At 37.1% G+C, this 16,608-nt stretch overlaps 1 protein-coding gene across 1 annotated transcript in view; it reads right to left on the bottom strand.

Annotated features, from left to right (window-relative positions):
• mTor (serine/threonine-protein kinase Tor) overlaps positions 1-16,608 on the bottom strand; it is a 162,284-nt gene that overhangs the window by 45,266 nt on the left and 100,410 nt on the right. The window contains exons 24-27 of the mRNA XM_083132608.1: positions 8,744-8,960; positions 6,236-6,421; positions 3,738-3,863; positions 2,800-2,945 (exon numbers count right to left, since the gene is read on the bottom strand). Coding sequence (XP_082988734.1) covers positions 2,800-2,945; positions 3,738-3,863; positions 6,236-6,421; positions 8,744-8,960 — 675 coding nt within the window. The remainder of the gene's footprint in view (positions 1-2,799; positions 2,946-3,737; positions 3,864-6,235; positions 6,422-8,743; positions 8,961-16,608) is intronic.

The raw sequence follows: 16,608 nt of genomic DNA, 5'->3' as shown, positions 1-16,608 counted from the left end.
TCTAGCAGGACTCGAACCTGGGTCTCTGGCATACCAACTGAGCTAGAGAGCTATCCATGGTTTAGCCTGATTTTTCGAACTTGCTGTCTTACCTGCATGGAATCACCTGTCAGTTCTACTGCAACGGGATCTATAGTCTTTGAAACAGTGATGACGTCTACGGTACCTAGTTTCACTCAGTGAAAGAGTTGTAAATTACTTTTTAAAATCATTTAGCATGCAATGTTAATTGGACATTATCCATTGTCTAGTGCTTTAAACTATAGTCCGGCTGCCTTAGTTGAAACCATGGACAGAAGTGCGCATACACCAACTGGACTTGTTCAGTGTCAAAATAGGGGTGACAGCAGAAATCACAGACCTCTAATTCCAGACTGAAAACGATGAGATTTTGCTTGAAGCCGTGCATAGTCCTGAGGCTAGAAATATGGCGGAGTTGCACATTAGAGCTTGTTACGTTTTCATTTTTGTGAATAAATTATTTGTATTCACTTGTGGAGTGTAATATGTAGAGTTAAATACTTCTTAGTAAACTTAAAAATTACAATGCTGTGTGATGCAATGACTCACAATCTTCACAATAGTTCTTACAAGTAGAAATATGAAAGTATGCTCGTCGCCATGATAGTGGCGAAATTTTTGGCTTAAAGTTGACCAATAAAAAAAGGCTCAAGTTTCCGGCCTGGTACCTGGAGGTCGATTGCAGCAATGGCTTCTTGGGAAGGTGAGGGTTCTGTGACAATCATTTGGTGTGGAAACATCAATGAAGTAAGTAGAGATATGTTTCAAATTATGGAAGGGTTTAGAATGAAAATAAAAACAAGCAAATATATGTAAACAAAATATCACAGTGTAGTTTGGCTGGTGCTTCTACCTGCTTCCCCTCTCGTGTTTGGAATACACCTTTCCAGCTAGCTTTGTCTTCCCTGGCTGGACTGTACACTGATTCTAACACAAAAAAAAAAAAATTTAGCTGTTATAGCCATGAAAAAGGGGTATATAAAATTACATTTTGGTTTTAAAAATGTGAATATAATCCAAAATTTGATTTAAAAACTGCACTTATTTTCACAAAATAAACATATCCCTTTTAATAGCACATTTATGTAGATATCAGGGTATTAGGTTTATTCCTGCATAAGGCATCATTTTTGATTCTCAACTGCTTACAGCAGAATTAAGCAATTTTCCATGAATTGCATAACTCACAGGATAATTCTGACTTCAGAAAGTGTCATGTCGGTAAATAAACTTTAAATTTCATGTTTAAGAGTCTATTTCGCATTTTGCAGTTCATTTCGCATTATTTCGTGACAAAACAGGGTAGGAAAATGCACCGCACACCTTTCAGAAACATGAAAAATGAACATTAGTAACATTACAATGTGTTATTCCACATTTTGTGTTTTCGTCAAAAACAAAATATGCCTCTAACTATATCTAATTTTTGAGGAGAGGGGATCACATGTGCTTGAAATCTACACTGCAATGACTTATAGGGTTTTGGACCATTGCTGTGAAGGCTCCTTCTTTAATTTTTCTTAGTATAAAAAAAGCACTACACAATAGATCATGTTTAATTAACATTGCATGCTAATGTAGAACCATTGTCACTAACATTCAGAGAGCTATTAAAATCATTTAGCCTGTTGAAAGCTTCAATAGTAAAGCTGAAAAGATGCAACATAAAAAAAATTATACTTCCTTTATTGTACTAAATTAACATTACTCAAAATTATGACTTGTGCCTGTTAGCATTACGCCGGCTGAATACTGCCTTATCATATCTCCACTTTTCATCAGAGATGAGTTGATGACCTTATCATGTTCCTTACAGGTTAATGTGTCATGTTCTAAGGCAAACATATCTGGATGTCGAGTGCCATGAATTATCAACATTAACAAAATGAATGCACAAATCTTGTAGTGAATTCAAAATCCACATACGTCAAACTTTAATCAGCTCTCCTGCAAAGTCAGAGCAGATGGACATACGACAAAATATGAGGCTCCTCAATAAATAATGAGGCAGAGGATATTTCACAGTACTTACGTAACGAACCTCAGAAGTATTGTCCGCCACTGTTTAGGCATTTATCGTACTCCTTGACGTCATCGTCAGATTGAAACTGTTGTCCCCACAGTGCTTTTTTGAGCTCACCAAAGATGTGGAAGTCACACAGGGACAGATCAGGACTTTAAGGAGAGGGGGGAGCTCAGGACTTCCCATTTGAATTTTTTCAGACATTTCTTTGTTTCGTTGGCTGTGTGTGGTTTAGCATTGCCGTGCAATAGGATGAGAAAGGTGACCGGGAAGTTTCGATTTGATTGCCTTCCTGAGCTTCATTAACGTTTCACAATACGGCTGGGCCTTGACCGTAGCTCCATGATCCAGGAAGTAGACAAAGAGCGGTCCCTTGCGATCGAAGAAGAACGAAAGCATGACCTTGCCGGCAATAGCGTGGAGGGTCTTGAACTTCTCTGGTGGAGGGGGAATCTGCATGTTTCCAAACACGGAATGCCTGCACACGGCCACGGCTGGATTAGCAGTTAGCAGGCTTTGCGTATACTTTGCCAGACACGTAACGCCATCTAGCGGGAAAACGTGCGCGAATCAGTTTTTTGGGGCCGTCGAGCCATTTCTAACTACCATAGTTTTGGTGTAATATCCTCTGCCTCGTTATTTATTGACTGAGCCTAATAGTACTCAGCCGGTGATTTTCAAGTGGAAGAGAAAACGTATACAGATGTTACATTAACATATACATGCACATGCATATTACTTATTAAATGCAATACCTATAAGCTTCTTCCTTCTTCCCAGCCATCCACATGTGCTTGGCGTAAGCAAAAGTCACTTGCGGGTGTTGCGTTGGAATCGATTGGTCTGGATTCAGAGAAGGGTCCATGCCGAGCAACATAACTAATGTCTTATGGGACAACATCTGTAAAAATTCAAATCATGAGAAGAAATATCATAATGAACACAAAGGCTACAAGAATGTTCTTTAAAATATATTCAAACTAATTAAATTTGAAATATAATCTATTCCAGGAACTTCTTGAGATTGTAATATGGAAAATTAATACATTTTTATACCTCACTTTATTATTATATTGAAGTCTCCAGGAACTCTTCGACATATTGTATCACATGCACACAAAATACAGGGTGGTCCAAAAAGGACTTTACAATTTTGTAAGTGTATAAAAAATTATTCGGAAACGTTACAGAACTGGTTCATGTGTCATTTTGTAAGGAACTACATCAAGTTTGACTAGCATTGAGGAATAGTACCGAATTCTGCCATCGCAAGCGCCAGCAAAAGTTCCATTAAAAACGACTGCTTTCACAGATCAAGAGCAAGCTCACTGTGTGTTTTGGTTTGATGAAACAATGTCTGTGGCCATTGTGCAACGGAAGTTCTGTACCAAGTAGGCCTACCATTTTCAGCAGAAAATTTAACACAAGTTGATCCTTTGCCACAGTCAAAGAAGTGACGCCTGATATGCTGCTGCGGGTTTGGCAAAGAAATTCACTTCAGATGGGATGTTTGCCGTAGTACCTACCCGTGGGAGCCACATTGAACAGAAGTAGCTTTTTTAGCTAAAACTTGATGTATTTCCTTACAACCAGTTCTGTAACTTTTCCGAATGAATTTGTATACACTTACAATGTTGTGGACCATCCTATATATCTTTACTGAAACTTTTATGCATATACAAAATGAAATTACCAATCTTCCAGACTTCCGACACAGAGATGCATATTTGAGCCAAGTATGCATGTCTTCTTGAGGAGATACTACCAGTGTGTGGACCTGAATTATTCTCTGCCAATCCTCAACAACCCTTTGGCAGCCCTAGACAAAGAAGAAAGGAAAACAAACATTAAATGACAAACAAACTCCTGAAAGTAAAATTTTAATTTGCTGTACTCACCCCCCACCCCATTTCTATACCCTCTTTTTACCCTACTGAATCTTGACCTATCACTTATGTAATTTACATCATATGGCAAAAATTTGAGGTAGTGAATTGAATTGATGTTTTAAGTCCATTTTATGAACAGATAGGCTAATCAGGACTGGACCTACAGTTTAAAGTGGCCTCCGAACCACTGTGCAATGTGCCCCCACCAGGTATCAAACCCGGGATCCCTTGATTACAGGTGTCAAAAGCTGACTGAAATTATTCACACATTGCTTAAATATCGGAAAGAGCCTGTTAGCCCATATTGATATACGAGGTGGCGCTAGAAAAAACCGGACTGTTGCTACAGAATATTTAATTGGTTATTTTGTACAATACGAACATTATCCCCTTCAAAGTACTCCCCTGCACTATCGATACACCGCTCCATACAAATGTTCCATTGCTGGAAGCAGTGCTAGAAATCATTTTCTGAAACCATGTTCATGACCTCCATCGCTTTTGTTTTCACAGAATCTACGGTCGTAAATCTGGTTCCTTTCAGTGCTGATTTGACCTTTGAGAATAAAAAAAATTCGCACGGAGTGATATCTGGCGAATAGGGTGGATGTTCTAACACTGGGATCCATTCTTGGCCAAAAAAGCCTTGACTGACAATGCCGTGTGGACAGGAGCATTGTCCTGATGAAGAATCCATGACTTGCTTTTCCACAAATCAGGTCGTCGTCTTCTTACTCGCTCACGAAGGGTCGTCAACACCGTAATTTAATAATGTTGGTTGTTTTGCAATAGCTCCAATACTCAAACGACGATCTTTTCAAATCAATTCACCGACATTTGCAATGTTTGATTCCATTTTTGATGTGCAAGGCCATCCAGGATGCGAGTTGTCCGCAATCACTTCTCGTCCCTCTTTAAATCTTTGAAACCACTCAAACACTTGCGTAAGTGATAAACACTCATCTCTGTATACTTCCTTCAACAAACCATAAGTTTCTGTGGCGGATTTTCCGAGTTTCATAAGAAACTTCAAATTGATTAGCTGTTTCACTTTCACACTTAACATTTTTCCGATGGAGCACAGACATACGGTTCATTTCGTCCACAAGCTACAGTGGAACTGAGTGCTGCGCACCTTGGAAAATCACACACTGGATAGGCAGGATATCACGTTATACACTCATGCACAGCTTGACCTTGACACGCTTGTCGTTTGCTGACAGCAACATCAATCTGGTTTTTTTCTAGCCACACCTTGTATGTTTACTTAAAGCTTTAACACTAGGTATGGGACAGATTAATCTATACCCTATCAGAATTGGCCAATATAGGCATATTGATGCATAGGTTTATCCATAAAATTAGTGATAAATTTACCGATCTGATATATTCATAAATATCTTACAATTTAGTGCAATATTTTGCCATTTTGTTATAATGTTTATGGAAATCAACATATTATCTCCATTCCATACTTTTTTAAAAAAGTGAATGTCTAAATATGCAGCTTCTCTTGTATTGCAAAAGATTGGTTGATCCGGTAACACACATTTATTAAAGAGGTCGATGAACCATTGAATTTTTTATCGAATCGGTAGAGTATTGGTATCGTCCAAAATTTCATCTTGGCCCATCCCTATTTAATATTATATCCAAAAGACAACTAGGAAAATGATAAAATATTGGAACTGTAAAATTTTTGAAAATCAAAAACATTAGGATCAAAATATTATCAGCTACAACTAAAATCAATAGTAGCTTTTCTTGTATGTATGCATTGCTTGCATTGTAGAATTATTTTCCTGTAGTTTACGATTATTACAAGCGTAAGAAAACAGTTTTTCGTTGTGACGTTTCAGGAGAACACACACTCCCTTCATCAGACATTTATTTTCATTTTGACTAAAGATACAGTTGTAACAGTGGTTAGTAATTTTTTAAACAAAAAGAATCCGTTATATAATGGATGTTGTCAATGTTACATTGTTGTAATATAGCAACTTAACTATGAACTACAGGAAAATAAAATCAATAGATTCCATTAACAATCTCCTATGAATTTGAAACAAGGTCAAACATTTCTACAAAAACCCTTTTTACTTTCCATCGCAGACAGTGATAAGGTTCAAATGTCTCATGATAAAATGTTACAAGTGCAAAGAAATTAGTCACACAGGGCAATTATTTTCCCAAGAATATTCTGAAGAACCAAGTTTCAATCATTCAATTTTATTCTTTTAGAAAGTTAATTGAAAACTAACGTAACTTTATTTTCAGAAGAAATAAGTGCTGCATGCATTACCTGTAGTCTGTCCCACCACATTCTCCTAATAGCCGTTCTCCTTTCAGGAACTAATTTGTACAGAATAACTTCCTCCAATTCTGCCAACATCTGCACAGACACCATGGCTCCATATGCTCGTTGGTAACTTTCTCCAGCCATTGCTGTCAATTCTGTGTCCAGAAGATCTCTTGCGGAATCTATTAGCTGTAAAGTAATTCATATTTATGGTAAATAAAAGATCAAGATTTCAGTACAAAAACTGGGCACCTTTCGGGATCAAAGCAGTATAAAAAATGGCATATCAGTGTTAGAAACCTAAATTTGATTCTAAAAGTTACACTTTTTACACAAATTAAACATTCCCCTTCAAATAGTACATTTATGTAGTTATCAGAATATTAACTTCATTCCTGTGTAAAGCAGTCAAATTTTGCTTCTCAAATATTTACATCAGAATTGATAATGATTTGCATAACTCACAGGATAATTCAGATTAGCCGAGGTAGTTCAGTCATTAGGACATCTGACTACCATGCGAGAGAACCGGGATTTTTTCCACCTGTTCAAGCGGCTCCGGTGCCCACCCAGCATTGTATAAAGTGTGTACCTGGAGGACACTCTGGGGGGTAAAGACAGCCAGGGGCATGGTGGTGATCACATCACCCCCACCTTCGGCCGTGATCAAGAAGTGCGGGGCCCTAACCCCACACCCCCTATATGCCTTCATGGTGTGGTGCATAGAACAGGGAAGCACTTTACCTTTTACAGAATAATTCAGACTTCAGAAAGTGCAACGTCAGTAAAGAAATTGTAAATTTCGTGTTAAGGGTTTATTTCACATTTTGCTGTTCATTTCACATCATTTCATGACAAAATATGGTAGGAAAAATTAACCTCAAATCTTTGAAAAAAAAATGAAAATTAAGATGTGCTATTTCACTTTTCCTGTTTCCGTCAAAATCGAAATATGCAAGCTTCTTAAGTATTATTATTTGATCAACTATGGATTCTTCATTAAATTAAATAGATAGTGGAATTTTTCTACTTTACTATTGTTTTTCTACTCCTTCGTGATAATGTTGATGATGAATGATGATTACATGAAAGTGAAGAAGGAACACACACAAGGTAACATCAATATCCAGCCCAGAGCTCACACCTGAAATATTTGGTGCCAATTTCAATAATATAATAATTTACTTCCTTTGAAGCCTGAAGTAACATGTAGCAGATAAATTAAGAATTACACTCCTACTCGGACATGTACAAGGGTTATTTTTTATTTAGCAGCTGTTTTGCACTCAAGTTGGCAACACTGCATGCTTGGCATTTTGCACATGTGTGTTAGTTACCGACATGCCTTACACGTAAACAGATGCCATTTGCACATTGTGAAACGCTTGGTGTGGTTGTGGTGGACAATGGAAGTGGTGCAGGTGATTGAAATGTGAGATGTGATCAGGTTTCTGACCTCGAAAAATGTGAAAGAGGTGACGAACCGTTGAGCCATATCGTCACTGGGGACGAGTCATTTGTGTCCCTCTACACCCCCGAAACAAAATAACAATCCAAGGAATGGCGCCACACATCATCCCCACAAAGGTGAAGTTCAAGCAAGCGACCTCCACCAAGAAACTCATGCTCACCGTCTTCTGGGACAGGTTCGGGGTGCTTCTCATTGAGTTTCTGTCGAATGGGCCAACAGTTAATGCAGCCGTGTATTGCAACACTCTCAAGAAACTTCGCCGAGAAATACAGAATAAATGATGAGGAATGCTGTCTTTCGGTATCATGTTGCTGCACGGCCACACACTGCAGCTGCCACACAGTCACTTCTTGGGCTGGGAGCAGATGGACCACCCTCCGTACAGTCTGGAACTGGCCCCCAGCGATTATCACCTATTCCTCCACTTGAAGACTTTCCTCGCAGGGAAGCGATGCAACAGCGCCGATGATAAAACAAACCGTGACGGATGAGGGTCTACAAAAGCTCATCTACCGCTATGACAAGTGTCTCAACAACTATGGGAACTACGTTGAGAAGTAGCTGAATGTACATATGAACAGCCACAGAGGTAATTAAATTTATTCCTTTGCATGTTTTTGTTTTATTTCAAAACAGCCCCTAATTAAAAAATAAACCTCATATATTCAGATGCACGAAAGTGCCATGTGGCATTTTTGAGAACTCCACGAGACATGTGCTGTTGAGTTGCTGCTTTAAGCCTACTTTATCCACAGATAGGCTAATCGGGACTGAATTTACAGTTTAAAGTGAGATCCGAACTACTACGTGCCTCCACCAAGTATCGAATCCTGGATCCCTTGATTACAAGGTGACAACATTACCCCTATACTACTGAGGAGGTTCCCTCAGGACATGTGGACTCGGAAAAGTATTGACTGGTATCTGTTATTAAATTCTAACTGATACCACTGGTATTGGCCGATGGCAACCAGATAAAAAAATCCATGACTTCATTCCAATTTCATCCTAATTTTAATTGATAATAGCTGATAAGTTACCTGTTGTGCACAATTGTACTGCTCACTATGAAAAGCCAGCACGGCTCGATAGAAAGCCCCATCTTGGGTGTCCCTTGGGATACAATTCACATATTGTTCCATGGAGCCCCACTGATTCAAGCCCCAGGCAGCGGCTGCAGCCATACGTGACATTCGCTGCCGTGCTTCATCACTGAAGTGATTCCAATGTTTGTTTGCAACATCATGTAATTGGCCCCTGAAAAAAAATGATCATATTAACATTAATATTAATAACAACTTTTGTTTCTTCAGTGGCTGAAATCCTTTAATTTGCTAAACGTTTCAATACTGCACATGCACCTTTTTCAAGAGCCAGGAATACATTGAATGGAATCAATGATCATATTTTTTTCTATACAAAAAAGGCAAAATGTTACACATGATGTCACTGACATCATAAAATTGTAGAATTATTGCCTAGACACAAACATTGTAAATATTTTTAAAATTTCAAACCTGCCTAGGCTCTTAATCAGAAAAGGGTAAGAATTACATGTACATCGATAAAAACAAGTTAAAAGAATAAAAATAAATGAAATTTGATGACAGTTCATTTTGATAACAAGATAATATTACCATCTTGTCTTAATCCATACAGTCAACTCTCGATACAACGACCTTTCACAGTTCCCGGGAAAAGGGTCATTATTTCGAAGGGGTCAGCTTAAACTGAGCTCAAACGGACACAAAGATGCCTAGGAGATGGTAACACAATTTATCCTGGTAGTTATACAACCTGTTAGGCACATGACGCGTGTTGTGAGAAGGAAAATAGAACATGAAAACGTTTTCACAAATAAAGGATTTAAAATAATGTTACTTTCTTTCAATTGTGCACAGTTGTTGCTCTTCCAGGAAATTCTTACAATTCTAGTTCATGAGAAACCAGTTTGAACTGAGACCTATTGAAAGGAAAACAATCTCTCGCTTATTGCAAGCGAAACTCAAAGAATCTTGACACCAGTCACACTGGTGCCAGCAAAAGTTGGGAGATGATCGGGCAGAATGAATGTTGGATTTTATACGGGTCTACTGGAGCATTGTCTGTTACAAGATTAACTGGTAAGATAAGATCTCTCGGGAGAAACAACACAATCTTTCTAGGCACCTGAAAAAAAAAGGGGGGGGGCTGTAAATTTTGTTCTGGTTCGGCTGTGTAAAATACAATGTAAAAAAAGTCACGTTTTCTTTGCTTCAACCAACTTCAGTCACCCCCTCCCCCATTCAAGGGAGCAGTCTAAACTCCTTCCTCGACATGCATTGTAATCCAGCGTGAAAAAGGAAACACGCAACTTGCGACCTGTTTTCACCCAATAAATATACTAGGACACGTCATTGAACAGCGTCGCAGTAGATAATCATTCGGGTTTGGAATTGGATTTCACTTTAAACTATATATTTAGTCCCGAATAGCCCATCAGCATAAAATGAACTCAAAACAATCTTTATGAACTCAAAACAATCTTTATGAAACCTGCGCATTTTTAGATATCAAAATGGGAGATCGTTATTTACTCTCACGTTAATCGACGATTTAATGTTGGATTTAGGAGTATTCTTGATGTCTAACATTCGCTCCTCCAAACGTTTTCCACTTGAATAATTGTTATATATTAGTGGAAGTTATGAAGCCATGGGCTGAAACAGCCATATATATTATTGTTGTTATAGTTACTTGTTGTTGATTTTTTGTTATAAATGTGTTATGGAGTTAATATAAAAATGTTCGAACCCAAGTGTTTCATTAAATAAGTTCTTTGAATCAATACACGATAAGTGGCAACGATTGATTGGATACATTTGTGAGTTTAACAATTAATTAGATTATTGTAGTTGAATAGAAGATTCAAATCTACTGTAAGAAGTTTGAAAAATGAATACGTTGCCATTCTTCGAGTCCTATGAGGTAGGAAGTAATATTAAAGCTTATGTACGAAGATTTGATTCATTTTTAAAAACACAAGAAGTTAAAGAAGATAAAAAGGTTCATTTATTGTTATCAGTGATTGGAAATAATGCTTATGAGGCATTGTATATTAAATTATCTCCAAATGATCCTAGTAGTTTTCCTGTCGAGGTTTTGCTGACAGAACTCGTTGATATTTATGAACCTAAAACAAACAAGTTGCTTGAGATATATAAATTTAAAAATGCTAAAAAAGAGCATGGTGAATCAATGGATGACTATATATCACGAATTAAAAAGTTGTCATTAACATGTGGGTTTAAGCCAGAAGATTTTGATAATGAATTAAAGCAACAAACAATTTTTGGACTTGAGAAAGGTACATTAAAAAGGAAGTTAATTATGGAGACTCCAAAGACGTACAAAGATGTTCGTGACTACATTAGGAATCATTAAGTACTAGACAGATTTGGTAGCCATATTCAGCAAGACTCAAACATCCACAAGGTTAACACATGCACACCAGGAAATATGTACAAGGGCAAATTAGAGGTAAATAAATGTTATAAAGGACAATTGCGACAGGACAGTCCAAGGAATGTTAACTGGATTTGCTATAGATGTGGTTCGAAAACAAAACATGGAGCTGAAGGTTGTCCAGCTATGGGGAAAGCTTGCAGATTTTGTGGCAAGATAAATCATTTTTCTAATGTTTGTAGATACAAGAATGAAATAAAGGATGTAGATAAAAGATCACCTGGGAAGAAGGCAGATTTCATGCATCAAAAACAACCAAACTACACCTCAAGGGCTGTGCAATATTTAAATAAGACTATATCAAATGTCAGATCTTCTTCTACACCCTCTGAAGAGGAAGATGCAATAAACAAAACCCGAGGTAATAATTTTGACTGCAGTGGAAGCCAGCACAATATATTCAGTATAAATGTAATAAATACTGTACAGCATAAAAGTGAAGAAAGTAACAAGAACGTTGAGGAGTTATTATGCAATGAGATTCAACCCTTACATGTTCAGCTATATATCTGCAACGAACCAGTTAAATTGATAGTGGATACAGGAAGTTATGCTAATATTCTACCTAAGAGTAGTGTATGGAAAAGCAGCGACGTTTTACGATTGAATCCACTCAAAAATGGCTATGGTACTATCACAGGAGAAAAGTTGAAGTTTGAGGGTCAGATTTCCTTACCTGTAAAGTATAACTCACTGAGTTATGAAATGCCATTTATAGTAGGAGATTTAAATTATTTAAAACCTATACTTGGTCGAGCAGGATTGCGTATTCTCTTTGGCGATTGGAGAAGAAGTTTGGTAATTGATACTGTACAAGGGCAAATGGACAAAATATTTTGGAATAGTATTACAAGGAGCTTATACACAGACACATCGAATGGGGAATCAGCGAAGTTGAAATCTGATATTTTAGTAAAATTTAAAATTTTGTTCAATAATGACATTTCGGAACCTATAAGAAATATTAATGTTAGGATTCCATTGAAGCCTGGATTTGTACCTGTGAAAAGGAAAGGTTACAATCTACCTTACTTTATGCGTGATGAAGTAGGCAAGGCAATAAAAGATTTGTGCCAGCAAGGAATCTTAGAAGAAATAGAAAGTTCTGATTGGAGTAGTCCTGTAGTTCCTGTGCGAAAAGCAGATGGAAGTATTCGTGTATGTGCTGATTATAGCAAAACTGTAAATCCAAATGTAGATACTTTACAATATCCACTTCCAACTTTTGACGAGCTTTATCATAAGTTAGGTTCACATAAGTGGTATACGAAGATTGATCTACGTTCAGCTTTTCATCAATTATTAGTCGAAGAAAAGTCTCAACGTGTTCTTACCATTGTAAATGAAGGTCATTTCTATGTACATAAACGTTTACCGTTTGGAACTAAAATAAGTTCTCAAGTATTTCAAAGAGCCATGGACACAATACTTGGTGGTATTGATGGAGTGGTATCATTTATTGATGACATTCTTTTAGGAGCAGATACATTGTATGACTGTTACAAACTGACTGTATTAGTCTTGGAAAGATTGATGCAGTACAATGTAAAAGTAAATTTACAGAAGTCTGAATTTTTTGTTCATGAAGTAAATTTTCTAGGAAGGAAATTCACGGAACATGGAATTTTACCTACAAATGAACATGTTCAGGCAGTGTTAAAATGTAAGGTGCCTGAGAATAAAAAGGAATTGGCGACATTCATGGGTTTAGTGGCGTATCATGCACGATTTTTGCCAAATTTGAGTTCTAGGATACCTAATCTTTATTTATTGCAAAAGAAGAGTGTACAATGGTTTTGGAACGAAGAATGTGAGAGGGAGTTTCAGCTAGTTAAGCAGCTATTAGTTTCTGCACCTGTTTTAGTAGCATTTGACACTCGATTGCCATTAGTTTTAGTCACGGATGCAAGTGGCTATGGGATAGGTTGTCAGTTGACACATGAAATAGAAGGAGTGCTGAAACCTATTGCATGTTTTTCAGCTACTTTAACAGATAGTCAGAAAAGTTACTCTCAAGCTGACAAGGAAAGTTTGGCAGTAGTGGAAGGTATAAAACATTTTCATATATATTTGGCAGGAAACAAATTTAAAATTCTAACAGATTCTTCAACAGGTAAATCGATATTAGATCCGGACAAAGCAATTTCTCCTACAGTATCTATGAGATGGCAAAGATGGAGGTTACTTCTAGCAAATTATGATTATTCCATTCATTACACGAAGAATGTAGGGATAGCTGATGTATTGTCCAGATTACCTGTGTCATGTTTAGTGAATGAAGAAGAGGATTTACCTATTTATTTTTTGGATAATGAGACATTGATGAGTGAAGATCCTTTAAGAGTTGAGGAAGTAATTGAAGCAATGAAACAGGATGAAACATTGTTACTAGCATATGAATACACAGTGAAGGATTGGAGGAATATAGCACGTAAAGAAGCTGATGGAGAATTGAAAATTTATTCTCAGAATAAAAATGTCTTAAATTGCAATAATGGAATGTTGTGCCATGGTGAGCGAATTGTAGTGCCAAAATTATTGAGAAATAAGGTTCTAAAAGACTTGCACAAATTTCATTCTGGAGTTGTGAAGTCCAAACATGTTGCAAGAAAGTACTTTTGGTGGCCGAGCATGAACCAGGATATAGAGAATTATGTTCTGTCGTGCGATATGTGCAGAAGAAATTTAAGAGCACCAAATAAACAAGAGTATGTTTCATGGAAGCCTGGAAATGAACCATTTCACAGAGTACACATAGATCATTTTTTCTTCCATGGATATAAATTTCTTATTTTAGTGGATGCATTTAGTAAATACGTAAATGTTTGGCAAGTTGTTCATTTAACGGCTGAAGAAACTGTTGAGAAGTTGACAAATCATTTTTTCATATTTGGAATACCAAATACCATATGTTCTGATGGTGGTCCACCATTTGCCAGCAGGGATTTCCAGAGATTTTATAACAATCATGGAATAAAATTAATTCACAGTCCACCGTATAGACCCTGTGCAAATGGAGAAGTTGAAAGGCACGTACAAATCATCAAAAGGTACATGACTTTAACAGGAGAGATAGCAAAAGGCAACGTCAACAGACGCAATGCTTCTGTAGATAAATTCTTAAAGAGAATGTTGTTCTATCACAACAATACTGTAAATGTGATTATGGGGAAATCACCAAATGAAATTCTATTTTCATACAAAGTAAACGCCAATAAATTAATTCATAATGATAGAACAAGGGTTATTTATGAGGCAGAGCATTATAAGAAAGGATCTGGAGTATATTATTATTGTCCAGAAAGAAAGCAGTATGAAAAAGGCGAGATAGTAGGACAATTGTCGCACTCAATTTTCAAAGTTAAGAGGGACAATTACACAAGAAATGTTCATTTTTCATTTTTGAAGCCAGAGATTTCCAGAAGGAACGAGAGTGGAAGATATGGTAATGGTGAACGCTCGACACAATGTACAGAAGAGTTTGGTGGTGAGCAAAATCAATTTGCTAAATTGGACTATATGGAATTACCTTCTGTGGCTCACAATGAAGTAATGGAGCAGCAGAGACAAGGAGGTATGCAGGGTCTGGAGAAGCCAGGATGTTCGAAACAAGAGTCCACTGCAGCAGCATCATTTCCACGAAGGTCTGCAAGGATACATAAACCACCTTGCAGATATGAACCAGATTAGAAATGTTATGATTGTTGTTATTATTATGTTTCATTTTGCAACCAAGGGGAATATTGTTATATATTAGTGGAAGTTATGAAGCCATGGGCTGAAACAGCCATATATATTATTGTTGTTATAGTTACTTGTTGTTGATTTTTTTGTTATAAATGTGTTATGGAGTTAATATAAAAATGTTCGAACCCAAGTGTTTCATTAAATAAGTTCTTTGAATCAATACACGATAATAATGTTTCTTTAAATCGGTCTCAGCGTCCATTCCTACATTGAGCACTTTTCTTTTCTTTTCTCCCACATGAATGGTTCTGGAGAAAAGTGGAGATTATATTGTGTGCATTTCCTTCCAACACGCTCCGAGTGTTGAAGTTTATTCTTGTCAGATGCAAAATAAAATTAAGAGGAAATATTCAAGCAACATTTGCGAAAAAGGAGCCGCAATCATTGCAAACCTATCCACAAATTTTCTCCTCCAATTTACCATTCCTAAAAATTTTCTTAACGCTTTTCTATTTGTTGGAGTAGGATATTCAGTTATTGCTAGATTTCTTTCTGGATCTACAGCGATGGTCTCACCTGATACTATGTGACCAAGAAAGTTCACTTCAGTTTTACAAAATGTGCACTTCGATAATTTGATGGACACATTTACTTCTTTCAAGTTTTCAACACGTAGTCCAAATGTTTTAAATGACTTTACAGTGATGATGAAAATATGATCATATCATCCACATACACTATAAGAAATGAACTAGTATCATTGCCAAACACTTTATGCATTCTGTCGATTTTTGATTTTGATTTGATTTAGTTTATTTTACTTCGCGTTTTGTGCATCTTGGCTAATTTGCGAAGATGGGGATGAGTGATGAAATTGATGAAAGGACATTCACAAACAACCAAGCCCGACCGGGATTCGAACCCGGGACCCTTGGCGTCGCAGCACGATGTGCTAACCACTCGGCCACAGGGTAGGGCGTGCATTCTGTCGACAAAAACACATTCTTAAAATTAGATCCTGTAAAATTAGTGTCCAAACATTTTTTTTGTGCGTTTGTTTTTTCTTGTGTAGTGGTTGTTATGTGTTTGTGTGTCTTGTGCAGTAGTTGTGCTGTGTAGTGTATGAGTTTGTCTTGTGTAGTAGCTGTGGTGTCCAGGAAGTTAGGTGGTGGAAGAGAAACAAACACATTAGACAGCACAACTACTACACAAGACACACACAAACATATCACAACTATAACACAATATAAACACAAACACACCACAACTACTACACAATATAAACATAAACAAACTACACACCACAACTACTACACAAGACAGCACAACTACTACGCAAGACAAAACAAACATACTAGACAGCATAACTACTGCATAAGATAAACACAAACACACTAGACAGCACAACTCAGCAATTAAGATAACTAAACTGTCAAAGACTGAACTTTTATCAGCAGTGTGAAAAAGAAAGAAATGACCCTTGCTTTACATTTTACAATGCACCAGACAATAATACAGGCAACATTTCCTATGCAGTAAATAGCATTAAAAGAAAAAAATAGGACCTGAATTCTGCAATTATCACATTGCCATGCACACCAGTGACGGAGAATGAGCTGGGAAGGGGGAGGACTTTTTTTTTTCCCGAGAATGTATCCAGAACTGGTTGCCCCAATTTAGACACCAAAGGAAAGGAAGAGCGGTCCACTTCCAC

This window comes from Lepisma saccharinum, chromosome 12 (assembly GCF_977018435.1).
Source record: "Lepisma saccharinum chromosome 12, izLepSacc3.1, whole genome shotgun sequence".
NCBI classification, from domain to species: domain Eukaryota; kingdom Metazoa; phylum Arthropoda; class Insecta; order Zygentoma; family Lepismatidae; genus Lepisma; species Lepisma saccharinum.
The sequence above is the reverse complement of the archived record's forward strand: the minus strand, read 5'-3'. Positions and strand labels throughout refer to the sequence as shown.